The sequence below is a fragment of the Paramisgurnus dabryanus genome, chromosome 4, assembly GCF_030506205.2.
Source record: "Paramisgurnus dabryanus chromosome 4, PD_genome_1.1, whole genome shotgun sequence".
Classification (NCBI taxonomy): domain Eukaryota; kingdom Metazoa; phylum Chordata; class Actinopteri; order Cypriniformes; family Cobitidae; genus Paramisgurnus; species Paramisgurnus dabryanus.
The window spans coordinates 42,548,258-42,564,673 of NC_133340.1; the positions used below are offsets into that span (position 1 = coordinate 42,548,258).

At 37.1% G+C, this 16,416-nt stretch overlaps 1 protein-coding gene across 1 annotated transcript; it reads right to left on the reverse strand.

The window, feature by feature from the left end:
* Positions 1-1,175: 1,175 nt before the first annotated feature.
* On the reverse strand, positions 1,176-15,460 carry chrnb3a (cholinergic receptor nicotinic beta 3 subunit a). Its single transcript, XM_065254680.2, has 7 exons — positions 15,314-15,460; positions 15,072-15,185; positions 10,027-10,178; positions 4,439-4,483; positions 4,240-4,349; positions 2,745-3,648; positions 1,176-1,726 (listed from the first exon to the last, which is right to left on the reverse strand). Exons 2-7 carry the CDS (start codon positions 15,130-15,132, stop codon positions 1,595-1,597), a joined length of 1,404 nt encoding a protein of 467 aa, XP_065110752.1. The 5' UTR covers positions 15,133-15,185; positions 15,314-15,460; the 3' UTR covers positions 1,176-1,594.
* Between the last annotated feature and the right edge of the window lie 956 nt (positions 15,461-16,416).

Sequence of the window (16,416 nt, forward strand, 5' to 3'; positions counted from 1 at the left end):
GTGCCAAGTGGTTGAAGATGATTGGTTGAAAATATGAATAATTAGTGACACAGCCAAAATGTAATATTGTAGAGCAGTGTTTCCCAACCAGGGGGCCGGGGCCTCGCAGATTTCAAGGGGGCCTCAAAATGACTTATAATGGTAAAAATTGGACAAAACAAGAATTAAAATAAGGTAAAACAAGCAAAAATCAATATGTTTCTTTTTTTGGCCATTTTAGTAGCGAATGTACATCTGTCTAGTCATTCCAAGCTCTAGTTAATTTTATTTGGAAAAAAATTGAGTGAGGGGCCTTCAAATATTGTTGTGGGCAACTAGGGGGACTTGAAGTGAAAAGGGTTGGGAAACCACTTTTGTAGAGCACTGTCTACTGCAGGGGTGGGCATTCCTGGTCCTGGAGGGCCACTGTCCTGCAAGGCTTCAGTATGACTTGGAAATGACATTCAGGTGTGTTTGATTAGGGTTGGATCTAAACTCTGCAGGACTATGGCCCCTTCAGGACCAGAATTGCCCACCCCTGGTCTACTGTATACGCCATAGTGAGACATCGAGCAGAACCAAAAAATAAACAAACAAATATAAACAAATTGCATATTTCGTATTTAACCCTGTAGAACCCATGGGTCAAATTTGGCCAATGTTAATTGATGCTAAGAGAAGGGTTCTTGGGTTCTCCAGGGTTAAATAAACGTTTCCAAACTAACATTTTGGTCCAGATTTGATTCCATCCTTAAATATTATTTTAATTATTTTAAAGTATAAGGGAAACAAGTGTTATCAATTTAGTCCTGGAAGTCAGTTTCCTATACAATATATGACCCTGTGTGTGAAATACAGGCTAATAAAGTCTCCTAAACTATAATCATTATGAGATAAAGAGCACAAAGTTTAATTTCAATCATTGATTTCACTTTAATTTCAATCTGTGACCTGGCCTTACTCGGTCAGTATTAAAAATATCAAGGTTATATTTTCACAGAATGGTTTATAGGAGTTTCTAGGATAGAAAGATGATTTTATGTAAAAAACAGAATCACAAAAAAGACTAGCTGGGTTTTCACATGCAGGGTCACAAATGCTCAGCTATTCTGAACCATGAAGAAAGTAGGTGATGTTTCAGCAGTACAGAGATTAATATGATTGTTTTTGTACAATTAAATATTAAATAAACATAAAACTACAATACAATGACACCTTCATACAATAACTTCCCCTAGAGTTGTGCAGAATTTGGAGGTTTAAAGGCCTGAGCAATGTGGTTACACACGTGTAACTTTTTAGTAATATTACTGAAGAAATTTAAAACCATGATCCCCCCAGACAGATTACACAGCTCAAAAAAAAAAGAATCTACCGTAATCCTACTCATTTATGTTTTAACTGAGTGGAAAATTCCTGAACTGAGTTTAGTTTTTTTTACACCAAGTATCGAGCACTGAGTAGGATTTAGGAGGCAGATATAGAAGCTCAATTTAGAAAGGATTATGAATGTGGCTGGGTCAGAAGAGTCCTTTTTGAAGGATTACTCTAATTTTGTGGGAAGGTAATATATTTGAGGAGTTGTGTAAGTACGCTGTAGTGGGTTGAAATCGTTTTAAGGTGTGCTCATGTACATCTGCAGAGCTGGAGTGAAGATGAGGATGGTCCCAAGCACAGAGACTGTAAGAAAGACCCATAAGAAGATCCGATCCAACACCTGAGCCACAAACTTCCAGTCCTGAACCACCTGAGAAACAAAAAGGAGACAAACACATGAAGAAAGCATAATGACATTGTCAATTATTTGCTTTTTTTACCCTAAAACAATAAAACATGGGTTAAATATGCTTTACATTTGTGACCCTGTCTGTGAAATTCAGGCTTAAAGGGACACTCCACTTTTTTGAAAATATGCTCATTTTCCAGCTTCCATAGAGTTAAACATTTGATTTTTACCATTTTTGAATCCATTCAGCCGATCTCCGAGTCTGACGCTACCACTTTTAGCATAGCTTAGCATAATCCATTGAATCTGATTAGACCATTAGCATGCGCTCAAAAATAAAAAGTTACATTGTGTACTAAGACCGACGGAAAATTTAAAGTTGTGATTTTCTAGGCAGATATGGCTAGGAACCATACTCTCATTCCGGCGTAATAATCAAGGACTTTGCTGCCGTACCATGTCTGCAGCAGGCACAGTGATATTAAGTATGCAGTGCCCGAAAATAGCCCCCCTGCTATTGAAAGTTACCAAGGGGACTACTTTCGGCATAGAAAAACGTAACTTTTAATTTTCCGTCTGTCTTTGTACAAAATGTAACTGCAGAAGAATCAAGTTTTAAATAGGAAAAATATTGAAATTCTTTGGTTATCTTTGAGCACGATGCTAATGGTCTAATCAGATTCAATGGATTGTGCTAAGCTATGCTAAAAGTGGTACCGCCAGACCCGGAGATCAGCTGAATGGATTCCAAAACAGTAAAAATCAAAAGTTTTACTCTGGGGGACCTGGAAAATAAACCTATTTTCAAAAAAAGTGAAGTGTCCATTTAAGTCTCTAAATTATTTATAAAGAGCATCAAAGTTTGATTTAAATAATTGATCTCACATTAATGTTGGACATTACCCTTACGCAGTGGATATCTAATTCATGTATTTTGTTTATAAAAAAACTGCAAATCACAAAAATGACTTCAGTTTTCACACGCTGGGTCACATTTAAATTTGATTTACAATTTTGTGAAACAAAAATGCCTCATCACCTCTCTGATAAAGTGTTCCTTTCTGATGTGTCTGGAAATGTAGTGGACTGAACGAGTGGCTTTCTCCAACAAAGCAATCCAGGCTTGGTTCTCATCTTCTTTTAACCCTCCTCTTCCTCCTCCAGCAGGCTTCTGTTGCCCCTTTTTCATCCCTCGTTTCAGCTCTGGGCTTCGCAGCTCTATGTCTGGATATCGATAGTGATCCGCGTGTCCCCTCATGCAAAGCAGTATGGGTAACCTCTCGAGGAAAAGGCTCTTTACCCACGGTGCCATGGGGTGGTAGGTGGCAGAGGATCGGTGATGGACATTGATGACGAAGACAGTGACGATGATGGAGAAAGTGACGAAGATCATGATAAAAAGAAGATACTCTCCTATCAAAGGGATGACTTTAGAAGAAGATGGGATGATCTCTTCAATAACAAGGAGAAACACGGTAAGAGACACAAGTACGGAGGTGGAAAGGGAAAGTTTTTCTCCTTCATCAGAGGGGAGGTAAAAGACCAACACAGTAAGGAACGACAATCCAAGACATGGGATAATAAGAAAAAGCGTGTAGAAAAGAGGAAGACGTTTCAATATGAATGAATATGTAACGTATGGATAGGAATAAATGCCGTCTCGCCGACTGCCCCTCTGTCCGGTGGCGTTGAGTATTTCCCATTCGCCGTTGTCAAAGAACTCTTTACGGTCTACATAGGGGTCTAACAGTGTCAGGTCCACCATAGTGCCATCATATGTCCAAGAGCCAAACTTCATGGAACAGTTTTGTCTGTCGAACGGAAAAAAGGTGACATCCATGGTACAGGAGGATTTATAGCTGGCCGGAGGAGTCCAAATGATGGTACCATTAAATCTTACAATGGCTTTGGTCATAAGAGAGCCTTCAAAGCGGCCATCGGCACTGATGATAGAGAGAGACACACAGAGAGAGAGATTATTTCAGCAACTACAATGTTCTGCATGGTTGTGAGGAGAGTGTTATGTAGATGCTAGGGTTTTTTTTATTTATGTGTGTGGTTACTAAGATATTCTGGTTGGGTTTTTTATGATGTCTTTCTATGAAAATTCTATCATCTGGTCTTTTCTTTAAAGGTCCAGTGTGTAATTTTTAGCAGCATCTAGCAGTGGATTGTGAATCGCCACCAATGTCCCAGTCTCAGAAATGCATAGAGAAGCTACGGTTGCCGCAACAGGTAAACTTAGTAAAAAGTTGGTTCGTTAAGGGCTTCTGTAGAAATATGGCAGCACAAAATGGCGACTTCCATGTAAGGGAATGTACTTGGTCTTGGTGTATGTAGATAAAAACATCTCATTCTAAGGTAATAAAAACATAACGGTTTATTATGAAAGGTCTTTATACACCCCTGATAATATAGTTTTGTATATTATATTGCATTTCTGTCAAGAGATCCTCTACAAGTTACACACTGCACCTTTAAGGCAGCATAGACGTATATTTATCTGAAAATATCCCAGAATACTGTGCACTTACTTCTCATACAGGACAATGTCTGGTAGCCAGATAGTTTCTGAGGGAACCCTGATAGATGTGATGCCACCATAATCTTCTGGGTTCCACCGAAGCTTATAGTCTGTCCACTCCTACAGGAATAAAACAAACAATCTGGAAGTTGAAACAGGTATTTCTGTTCACGCTTAAACTTCAAAGCATCAAGTGTTTTTTTATTTACCTGCCACAACCAGACATTAGTAGTCATCAGCTGATTCTTTTCATCCTGAAAATCCAGAACCGTAAATTGATTAATAATCATAGTTGGTTAAAATGATGCTTACATTACTTACTTTCAAATTAATTGTGTGTGATATTTCACCATATATTACAAAAACAAGTATTTTTATATAACTCTTAAAGTCTTTCACCATTAATCTACCTTCTTCATCCAGAATTCTCGTAATTGGTCTATTAATCTATGCAGCTTAAAAGATAGTATCTTATTCCCTTTGTTTTAAATAAATTGGAGTTCAGATCTTGAATAGGAACTGATATACTGGGACACATCTGTTAAAGCAGAATGTGTGAAAATCGGTTGTTCCCACAGTACCAGCCAGAAAATTCATACTGGCATATTATGCCAAAAAAGCTGCGCATTAACATGTAGTGCAACACTAGGTATGACCATAAGGTGGCTCTACAAGACAACAACATTCAGGACATGTTCTACCTTGCTCTCATTGTTAATTATTACACAGACAGCAATTGTTTTATTAATTTCCTTCTACAGTAACTGTGTGTAAACTGTCTAACGCAAATAAAACTATGAGAGCTTTAGACATCTTAATTTTTCCACTAACTTTTAAACCATACACAGAACATTTTTGGGCTACTGCTGCCTTCTTTGGAGTTCTCAACCTTTTATTAATAGCTTAAAAGCTTATAGACCCCTTTCATTAGGTCTTTATTGAAAAGTTTACATAAAATTACAAATCACCTGTTCACCTGTCATTCCAAACCCATACTAACACTAATAGTGTTAAAATACAGTGTATTAATTATTACATGGCTCGTTGGAATGCTTGATTGTGATTGGCCAGTCGCAACATTAGCAGTTAACAACCGCTCCCAGATAACAAACGCTAAAAACTAGTAACACACGGTAACCTGGATGCTGCAAATCATTTTGACAGGTACAGTTTAATATTATAAAAAAAATGAAATATAAATATGTCTTCTGTCAAGGGCTGCACAAGATGTTAAAATTTTTATAACATATATGACATTATATTAACAAATGATTAAACCAAATAGTGTGTTTGTGACATCTGAATGTCTTGTCTCATCTTAAAAATGAAAATAAACGGGTTTTCCATGCAGAAGGTCTGCATTCATTAAAAGGAGCAAATAAAATGTTTCAAATCAATATTCCACTTTCATAAAAAAATTCTGATAATTTACTCAACCTCATATCATCTCAGATGTTTGTCTTTCTTTGTTCAGTCGAGAAGAAATAACATTTTTTTGAGGAAAACTTTCCAGAATTTTTCTCCATATAGTGGACTTTATTAATAATAATAATAATAATTCCTTACATTTATATAGCGCTTTTCTCAGTACTCAAAGCGCTTTACATATGAACGGGGGAATCTCCTCAACCACCACCAATGTGCATCATCCACCTGGATGATGCGACGGCAGCCATATTGCGCCAGAACGCCCACCACACACCAGCTTATTAGTGGAGAGGAGACAGAGTGATATAGCTAATTAGTATGAGGGATGATTAGTAGGCCAACGGGCAAGTTTGGCCAGGATGCCAGGGCACACCCCTACTCTTTTTCGAAGGACATCCTGGGATTTTTAATGACCACGGCGAGTCAGGACCTCAGTTTAACGTCTCATCCGAAGGACGGTGCTTTTTGACAGTATAGTGTCCCCGTCACTATACTGGGGTGTTAGGACCCACACAGACCACAGGGTGAGCACCCCCTGCTGGTCTCACTAACACCACTACCAGCAGCAACCCATCCAAGTACTGACCAGGCTCAGCCCTGCTTAGCTTCAGTGGGCAAGCTGTCTTGGGCTACAGGGTGATATGGCTGCTGGATGGCTGCTATGATGTTATTGGACATCAACAGTTCACAGTTTCAATGCAGCAGGTTCTATGCGGCTTCAAATGGCTCTAAACAATCCCAAACAAGGCATAAGTGTTATACAAAATAAATAAAAAAGTACTTTTTAACCACAACTTCTCATCTTGCACTAGCCTGGTAATGCGCCAGCGTGACCTTACGTATTATGTAATCACGTTGAAAGATCATGCATGACGTATGCAAAACTACTGCTCCTGTGTTTACAAGTGAGGAGAAAGTTGTTGTATGTGGAATAATATGAATTAATGTCTTTGAGGCTGTTTACACTTGGCATTAACATGCGTTTTCATCGATCGGATCACAAGTGGACGACGTTAATGCCAGGTGTAAGCGGTGTTCAAAACGTTTTGAACGCGTCCACTTTCGACCACTTTCAACCACATTCAGAGGTACTGTAGGCGAAACCCCTTTCGATCGGATTGCTTTTGCTTGTGTAAACGCACATGTGGTTGAATGTGTTCGAACAGCCACAGGCGACCGCCTTCTCTCGGCCCATTTATCTAATCTGAGGTACTGAACACAAGTTTTACATATTTTCTGACTTCTGGCTTGAAGATACGGTGAAGAGCGCTATTTTTAGCCTTTCATTGATACTAATAAAGCGGCTGATCTCCGTAGTTTCGTTTTGAAAGCGTGTGAAAGTTGCACAATCTTATTTCATCAATTGCGCTGAAAATTCAGAGAAAGCTCTAACATATACATGTAAAAAACACTGTGCAGTATGTTTACTTGCTAGACATACACGTGGACTGCGACATAATATTAGTTTGCGTCCATATGAACTCATAATTACTCCCGCTCGCGTTGGAATGACAGCAGAGAGACTCGCCCACCGTCTCATGGACCGTCCCCTTACAGTATTCAGGACAGAAGCGGTCGAAAGTGGACAAAAGAGACGGATTTAAATACCAGGTGTAAACGTGATGTGTCTCTCTCCTCCACTTGTGATCCGATCGATGAAAACACATCTTTATACCAAGTGTAAACAGCCCAATGTTTCCTTTTATTGTTTAAAATGGTCCACAAGTGCGCGTTTCACATATATAATGTGTGACCTTTCGACGTGATTAGGTAATAGGTAAGGTCGTGCTGGCGCTTCACACGGCTAGTGCAAGACGAGAAGTTGTGGTTACAACTACAAGTACTCTTTTTTTTTTGCCAAAATTACGATTGTTTTGCTAGATGATGAGACCCTTCAGCCGCCTTTACACTGCATACGACAAATAACGGCCAATAATCCAGAAGTCATTTATTTCCTATGGAGAGACGCAAAGGGGCTGCGTGAGGTGCTGACCATCTGTGGATGCATACTTTTCTGATCCGTTTTGAGCGCTGGATCCGTAAAATACATTGAATTTGTGCAACAACACTGCACGCCCAAACTGTCTGGGCTTATTTCTGCGATAACAACCTGCTGCCTATACATAATTCCTTACATAATATAGGGAATAATGTGGGAGGAAATACTGAACCTTGGGTACTGTGTATTTAAGCAGCACATTTGAATGTAGATTAATGTGTTGTAAAACTAAACTGTTAGAAAATGTATTTAAAAGGTCCATAAGGTACAGATATGTACAGTATACATTTGGTATCAATATGTACCTCTGAGGTCTAACACAAACCCTAAACCTTTGACTGGTAGTGTACATTATCTCTGGTTTGGTGCAATAACTTTGAATAACAATGCAAGTGGACCTCTGGAAAATGAATGGCAAAGAATGAACCTTTAAAAATGGTGACAAAATGTAAATATAATGTGTCACCCCACTGTAGTAAATATTTTTCATATTAAACATTTATCAAAACAACTATACTGTAATGTGATAGATGTATAGAGCTATTAGTTGCATATCAATTTTGTATGTTATTAATACACTCAGATATTACTTTTATGGTGTTTTACAATAACGTTTTCTAACCATATAAAGTAACAGCAAGTGGCATGCAAATATGTCCATGCAGTCAGGAAATATTCCTCCTTTACAGTCTACATGCTTCCTGCATTATTGCATTATTCATGGATTGTTGCGGCTCTGACTCAGACGCCATGATTTGATTTGACTTGATTTGACATGTGCTTCTGTAGCTTCCGTAACTTCCATTTTAGTTTGTACAAAGCCATAACAAGATTACTTTCAGAGTGCAAAACATAAATAAACAATATGTATAGAATTTAACATTCTTTAAAAATAAAAAAATGAAGCATTTAACACATTTTATGAGCCTCTGCAGTGCTTTAAATATGTTGTACACACTTATGCATGCACACACATGCATGAGTGTGTTTCTATTCAAATCTGCATATTTTTCACACTCCATTTGCTAATCATAATGCATTATGCTTAGCTATATTAGTAAACGGTACTGTTATTGTGTCAATTAACTCTTTCCCCGCCAGCATTTTTTTTAAGTTGCCAGCGGTAGCATTTTTATGATTTTAACAACCTCTTAATTCCTTCCAGAAACATTTCTTCTTTAAAGGGGCAATAAGTAGGATTTTCCCCCATCTAGTGGTGGAATTGTATTTTGCATTCAAACGAACAGTGCTTTCTAGCACCTCCCCTTTCCAAATGTGTGTTGCAACTACGGTAGCCGTTATGTAATCACTGATCTCCTTGTCCGTTGCAGCTGGTTCACGTGTTCTGAATGAAAACGCGTTGTGGAAACGCATTGGTAGGCAAGTGCTTTTTGTCCCTCTCTGCTATTATAGTTTATCAATACGGCGGAACGACATGGAATCCTTCTTGGACTTACCCGTTCAATGTAAGTAAAGAGGAGAAATTCTAAGCTTACAAAGAAAAGTCAGATCACTGGCAGAGGTCATTTGACACCAACGACGACATATTTATGAATAAAGAGATTGAGTTTGATTAATAAAACACTTAAAATCCTACTTATTGCCCCTTTAAATATATATAAACATACAATATATCAAATGAAAGAACAGACCCTCTGTTTAAAAAAAACCCTCAGTTTTATCATATCTTTTTTAATAATTTTTATAAGGTAGGAAAGAGCGCCACCTAGTGAATTATTGCTGAAATATGGATTACCATTAAAAATGGTAAAAACTCGTCTTTGGCAGGGAAGCGTTTTCTCTTAATGACTAAATAACTTGTCAATGGCGGGAAAGACATAATCATTATTTTTGCCCAACTCCACTTATACCTCTGTTAGGACAAATGTGTTTATTTACGTCATCATTTTTGAAAGAGCACATCACCTACTAAACAATATACTATACAATATATACTATATAAAGGATTGGAGATTAATGGATTACATATAAGGGTATAATCAGGATACAGAAAACTAGTAACTGTAATCTGTTACAGTTACAGTTACGTAAAAAACCATAGTAATCAGAACTGGGAAAAATGGGAATATTTTAGGATTAAAATGGTTTCACTTTAAATAACTTTTTGGAATAATAGCACTTATTTTCAAGCACTGCTTGAATGTACCGTATTTTCTGTTTCTATTGTCAGTAATGACTCGTGAACTGGTGCATGCGCAAATTAACACACTACATTCTCTCCATTCTCTGGTCCATTTAGATTTAGAAAAAGCAAGTGTTTTTGGAAAAAAGACTTACAGTACTATCTGTTAAAATACCATGCATATATGTATCTTTAAATAACAGTGTATGCGCGTCTTTGTGCCTCACCACATCCACCAGCTGTGATATCTTCAGTCCAAAGCGAACAGTAATAGTGTCATTGGCATGCAGGATGGGTCTCACCCACTTCTGATAGCCTCGGAAAAGATTCCTCAACAACGTGTCTTCCATCTCAGCTAATGAGACAAACTCTTCAGGAGCTAGAGAGGGGGTAAATGCATAGGAGAGGATTTTTAGCAGAAACTAAGATTAAAAATTACAATCTGATGTGGCTTTTCGTATTCAGGTATAGAATAGTCTAAAGCAGCCACTGATTATGAAAATAACCATGTTGACATGTACACGTACAAACATAAGTGGGAAGCATGTCAATTTGATTGGCTATGTTGAAAAAACACAAATTAAATTCAGACACTCTCTCCCATAAGTGTTAGATGAGCACAGTCATGGAGCAACAGCTGTCCCAGGCTCCTCAGACTCAAGAGTTTCCCTTACTGACGCAACCAACCATGATTTGATAACCTTAAACAAGAACACTGCAGAGAATGGCAGGAGAATGAGACAAGCACAGAATCACACACAAACCCACATCATTAATGCTTATACACACACACACACACACACACACACGCACACACACACACACACACACATGTTTTGTGGGGACATTCCATAGATGTAATGCATTTTATACCATACAAACTGTATATTCTATTCCCCTTACCTACCCCATTCCCTAACCCCAACCATCACAAAAACCTTTCTGCTACTTCACATTTTCAAGAAACATCATCCTGTTTGATTTATAATCTTGTTTCCTCATAGGGACATCAAAATGTCCCCACAAGGTCACAAAAACACTGGTATTCCTATCTTTGTGGGGACAATTGGTCCCCACAACGTGATAATTACCAGGTACACACACACACACACACACACACACACACACACACACACACACACACACACACACACACACACACTGAGTACACTTTGTGGTCATTCGAATATTGTCTTGCCTCTAGTGCAGTCACGATTATGAAATTTTGCTGACGGTTAATTGTCTAATACATTGTGACAATTATGACAATGAATTGCCTGTTTTATTGCTTTGACATTTAATTCTCACATTTTTTAAATACATTTTTAAATTGTTGTGATTATTTAAATTAAATATTTTGTAATACACATAACAATAATTTAAAAGTAATTATTTAATGAATATATTTTTGAAAAATCTGAGAATTCTTTGTAAGAAATAAACACAATCAAGTGTCTGAAAAATAACTGACCAAATCAAAATAAACTGACTATACCTTAAACTACAGTCCTTAAACCTACTAAGGTCATATTAGTACTGGACGACATGTCTGCACTGCAGTGGCTGCAAAAAAAAATCAGTTCCTTATCGATCCTTAAGAATAGCACCCTTCACTTCCCTTGTTTTGGAAATTTATATTTTGCCTTGCAGTTCATACTACTTTTGTTTTGCGGCATTTCTTTAAATACTGTTTTTCCACTGTATTGAATGGCTAGCAGCTCCCCCTTGTGTTTTTTAAAGAGATGTGCAATCATTACTGTGATCTGAAATCATTGCGATGATGTCAAAAAATATATATGGCGGGCCCGCTGACGTATCTGTCATGGTTCTGCCATCTTATCCTGTGTTAATCTAGTCTTGTGGCAGAATCATGACATGCCATGTTCTGTGTGGGATCACGTGGTCTGAGTATTGGTTTTACTGGACCACGTGTTCCCGGTGTCTTGTCACTTTTACCTCGCTCCCTTGTCACCCTCATTGTTTAATTCATGTCACCTGTTGTCTTCATTAGTTCTCCCTTATTTAAGGTCCTTGTGTTTGTTAGTCTGTGCCTGTTCATTGTTGTTTCATGTATTGTTCCATGCCGTGTTCCATTGCCTTGTTATATCCGTGTGTATACTTTGTTAGTTTAGTTATTTCCCAGTTTATGTTATTTTGCCCCCTCGTGGGTTGTTTATTTTGTGTGTTTGTACTACAATAAATTCCCAGTTTTTGTACACCGTGTCTGCACTTGAGTTCTGTCTAGTTATCGTGACAGTATCGAAGGAGCAGACCAAAGCATCCAATACGCAATCTAGTTATTTCTTTAATGTCTATGATTTTCAAGCTTTGCCTTTGTTATTGTGTTATTGTGTAATAGTGACTTCTATTGGACTACATATGGTGCCTTTAATGTTTTTTAGCATCATCTAGCGGTGAGATTGTGAATTGCAACCAAGCTCAATTTAAAAATGCAAAGAGAAGCTATGGTAGCTGCCAAGTGACAAACATGTCGTAGTCTGAAACATAGGGACATAACGCGCTCTGTAGAATAGTTTGTCCATTTAGGGCTACTGTAGAAACATGACAGCGACTTGCATGTAAGGAAAACCACAGTGTATTTAGATAAAAATGGCACATCCCACATTGCACCTTTAATATTTCAGTGTATATGAAAATTAAATGTTAAAATAATATAAATAAACTGTATATAATATGTAAACTTTAAAGCAGCTTTACAAAGAGTAGAATAAACCTTATACAAACTTCAATAACTGATATGATTCTGAATATTATAAATAAAAAAGATGAGAATTTTAAATTATAGCTAAAATCAACAATATCATGCAATGCCACATCATAATACAGAAAAGATTAAGAACTGTTAGTACTTAAACTTAAACAAAACCTAATATATTACTAAATATATATAATAATATATTTTTGTATATGATTCCAACAGTATTTGTAATTGGTAGGCAGCAATTATACAACGATATGCTACATAAAGTGCTTGCACTTATAAATTGCTGCTTCATTATGGGCAAATACAGACTCTCATTGGACGCTATCCTTGTTAATAAATATGTTTATAAACCTACTTTCATTCTTCTCCATGTTAGTTGCTTTTCTCACATTACTCTCCATTTATTTCCTCTCTTTCTTTCAATCTGTCTTTACTTGCAATACTGTATTCCTCACTTCCCATAATAGTCATTAAAAGTTGAGAAAAGCAAAGAGAGAGATTTATTGTAAGTAAATAAAAAGTAAAGTGAAAGAGGTCCTTCATAAATGTCTAGTTCTCACCATTACTGGCAGAGCATTTGGTATTTTGCCAAGCCAGTAAAATTTTTACAGGATGCTAAGCCCATTGTTGCTGCATTATCTACTTGCTCATTCCTATTTTCTTTTTTTCTTTGGGAAATGTTCTGTCATATTGTCTAATATATATATATATATATATATATATATATATATATATATATATATATATATATATATATATATATATATATATATATATATATATATATATATATATATATATATATATATATATATATATTACGTATGCAAGTATTATAACAACTGACATAAAACCTGCTCTTCACCAGGCTGTTGGTCTCACAACAGCAAGTATATAAAATTACATAATAAATCAAGACTGTGTGCAGGCCATCTCTCCAGGTTTACGATCTAACCAATCAGAGGGAGAGGAAGGGGATGTGTAAATCAAAAGAAAGGGGAGGAGGGTGAGCAAGAGAGAGTGAGGAAAGCACATGCATCTGTGTATACATTAATGCAGGGATCTCCATCCTCCAACAAGGGAACTCTACCACAATGGATCTGGAGGGCTACTTGATATAGCCAACTCAAAACGTTCTTGTTTAACTTGTTGCATTTATGTTAACTTGCATTAATATAAGCACCTGTTCAACCTATTTATTTTGGAATAGGATTTAGTTTTAAGGGGCCTGCAATGAGGGGTATTGTTTGCTGTGGCTCTTTGTGTTAACTCCCTCTAACTATATGAAAGTGAGTAAATTATGCTCTTCATTTTTTGAGTGAACTATCCCTTTAAGTTACTATGATTGCAAATGTAAAGTAAAATCCACAGAGTTGTTTGCATATAAAGGTGGACAAGGTTCACAGAGATGCAATGACCTCATTAGTCATTGGCCACAAATGGGAACAGACAAAACCTTGCATGTCCTCCCCTACAGCAAAGCATGCGGTCAAAGCATGCTTTCAAGATAAAAAGGTACATTTGGGGGTGATGGTCGGGAACATTTTGAGTCAAAAGCTGGGAGATATAGCAAAACAGAAATTACACAACTCATCGAGACAGGACTTTGTGATGATGACAATAAGTTATAAGTGATGCTTTACTGAAATAAGAAATTAAAGTACACAGTAAACATTATCACAGATGTCTGTGATTATTAATAATCTCAACATGTGTCTACTACTACTGTATGTTGGTATGTAGTGGTCACCTAATTTTGTTGTCTAATGTGTTATTATGAGTACTTGAATACTCCTGCTAAAATAAACTATATCTTTTTTTAACAAACACATTACATATTTTTATGGCAAAGTAGAAGTAGGATAACTGGGACACAGCAAAATATGTTTGCTCTAGAGTGCTGAAAGGACATCCCATCCAATGACTCAATTTTCAGATTAGCTTTAATTTAGAATGATACAATTCTTCATCTCATTGCTTTCACACTCTGCCAAACCCAGATTTTTTCATCCACAAACAACACTCTGTGTTGAATTTTTGCTTATTTGTTTTCCAGTTTCAGACATATCGCAATAAAGCAGAAGGCTTTAGAAGCAACGTCAAAATGTATGGTTCAATAATTCATGTGACGCACAGGTCACGCGACATTTAGAGACAGGCGCTACATGTCAAGCAATAAGGATGATTTGAACGCTACAAATTTATTTTGTATCATTCTGGTTGAAACGGCAGAAGACGCTTAGATCCACAAGATACATCAATAGGCGAATTTATTTAAGTGAACCCATATTTATATGAATACAATAGCACGCGTGATTAATTTACTGCGTGAATGACTGATTAAAGAAATACAACGGTGCATCGTAGACAGCAGAGATGCAAACTCTGTAGCGAGATTGTACGGGAATGCATTAGTAGCGCAAAATGTCAGGGGTTCGACCCAGGTAGCACACATACTGATAAAAATGTATAGATTGTATGCAATGTTTGTCGCTTTGGATAAAGCTTCTGACAAATGCATACATGTAAAGCTCGCAGTATACTCACCCTCTATCGTTGCATTGGCTACTGCAATTACGAGCAAAAGACCGAAGATGTGTAACTTCATCCTGTCTTTCCAGATGTAATGAAATTATTTCATGCTGTTTGAATACTGAGTCCCTGTCATTGATAAAAATGGGTATACATAAATATAGTGTTCAATATGATTCCGAAATCAGACCGGTTTGCAAAAAAGAAAGCATCCTGATGTGTTATAAATTAATAATCAGCATTAAATGAGTTGTTACCCTGCTTCATCCGAGGCGATCACAGACACGCGATTGTCTCGCTCCCCCTCGCCGTTCACGTGTGGTGTTATGGAGAAAGATGCCATTCATTCGCCGAGCGGTGAACGGTGAACAGACCGGTGGAGAGCGCAAGGGGAGGGGATCGGATGAACAACAAGCGTTTCCATAACAGGAAGTGTGTACATTACAATACATACAGACTTTAAAGAACTCTAATTTAAAATCTTATAATTCTAGATTTTACAGAAATGATTAAGATCTTAAGCACGTGATAACGACTGTTAGGATCAAGTAAAACGGAGCATTTTTACATGATGGCACTAATTTGGTTCACTAACGCTGCTTCCTGATTGGCCACTATTTGTAAAGTGCAAAACAAAATAAAAAATAATAAAAAATCTGAAACACAATTAATGCCAAATCTAAAACCAAATTGAGAAAACACAAATAGCAATTCAGAAAGACATAACACAATGGAAAAATGTAGGTGTAGGGAATGTTAATGTACGTCACCGCAGTGTTGCATTATGGGACGTGGGCGCCATGTTAAGAGGCACCGCCAACCGCTATACCATTTAATTGTGGCTGTGTTAAGCTAAAACTAGGTAAAATTGAAGAAGAACGGAAGAAATCGAGAAGTTGAAAGAAAAAGAGAAGGGACCCTATCGAGAGAAACTAAATGCTACTGCCACAAAACTTTATTTGGACAAATAAACAACATAGATCCATATGATTCAGCAGTCCAAGACTGGATTACAGATCCAGACGCACTACCTCCGCTTACATCTGGTCAATTACCTTGTTTTTGCAGGACTTTATTTACACTTTGCAGGAGTTTAAGAGCTATAAATCCCTTCAAGCTTATAGTAGGATGACACTTCTTCTTTTGGAGTCTTATGACGGTTGGCAAACCAGCTGACAGTGACAGTGTGTTAATACCTACGTATCTTAATGATTCTATAAAAAAATGTATCCGTTGTATTCTGTGCGATGAATCAACACATGTTCATAAGATGGCACTTCTGTTTTGGCCAAGTTATTTAAACAAACAAAATGCTAAATATTTAGCTAACGTTATGTTATTTAAAGAGTCACAAGCAGTG

Bases quoted from the DNA above. Each gene is read 5' to 3' on its own strand.
- chrnb3a (XM_065254680.2), bottom strand. From the start codon at position 15,132: ATGAAGTTACACATCTTCGGTCTTTTGCTCGTAATTGCAGTAGCCAAT. The intron at 3,649-4,239 runs GTAAGTGCACAG...CTCTATCATCAG, and splicing joins GACATTGTCCTGTATGAGAA to TGCCGATGGCCGCTTTGAAG. The intron at 1,727-2,744 runs GTGATGAGGCAT...TTTGTTTCTCAG, and splicing joins AGGAACACTTTATCAGAGAG to GTGGTTCAGGACTGGAAGTT.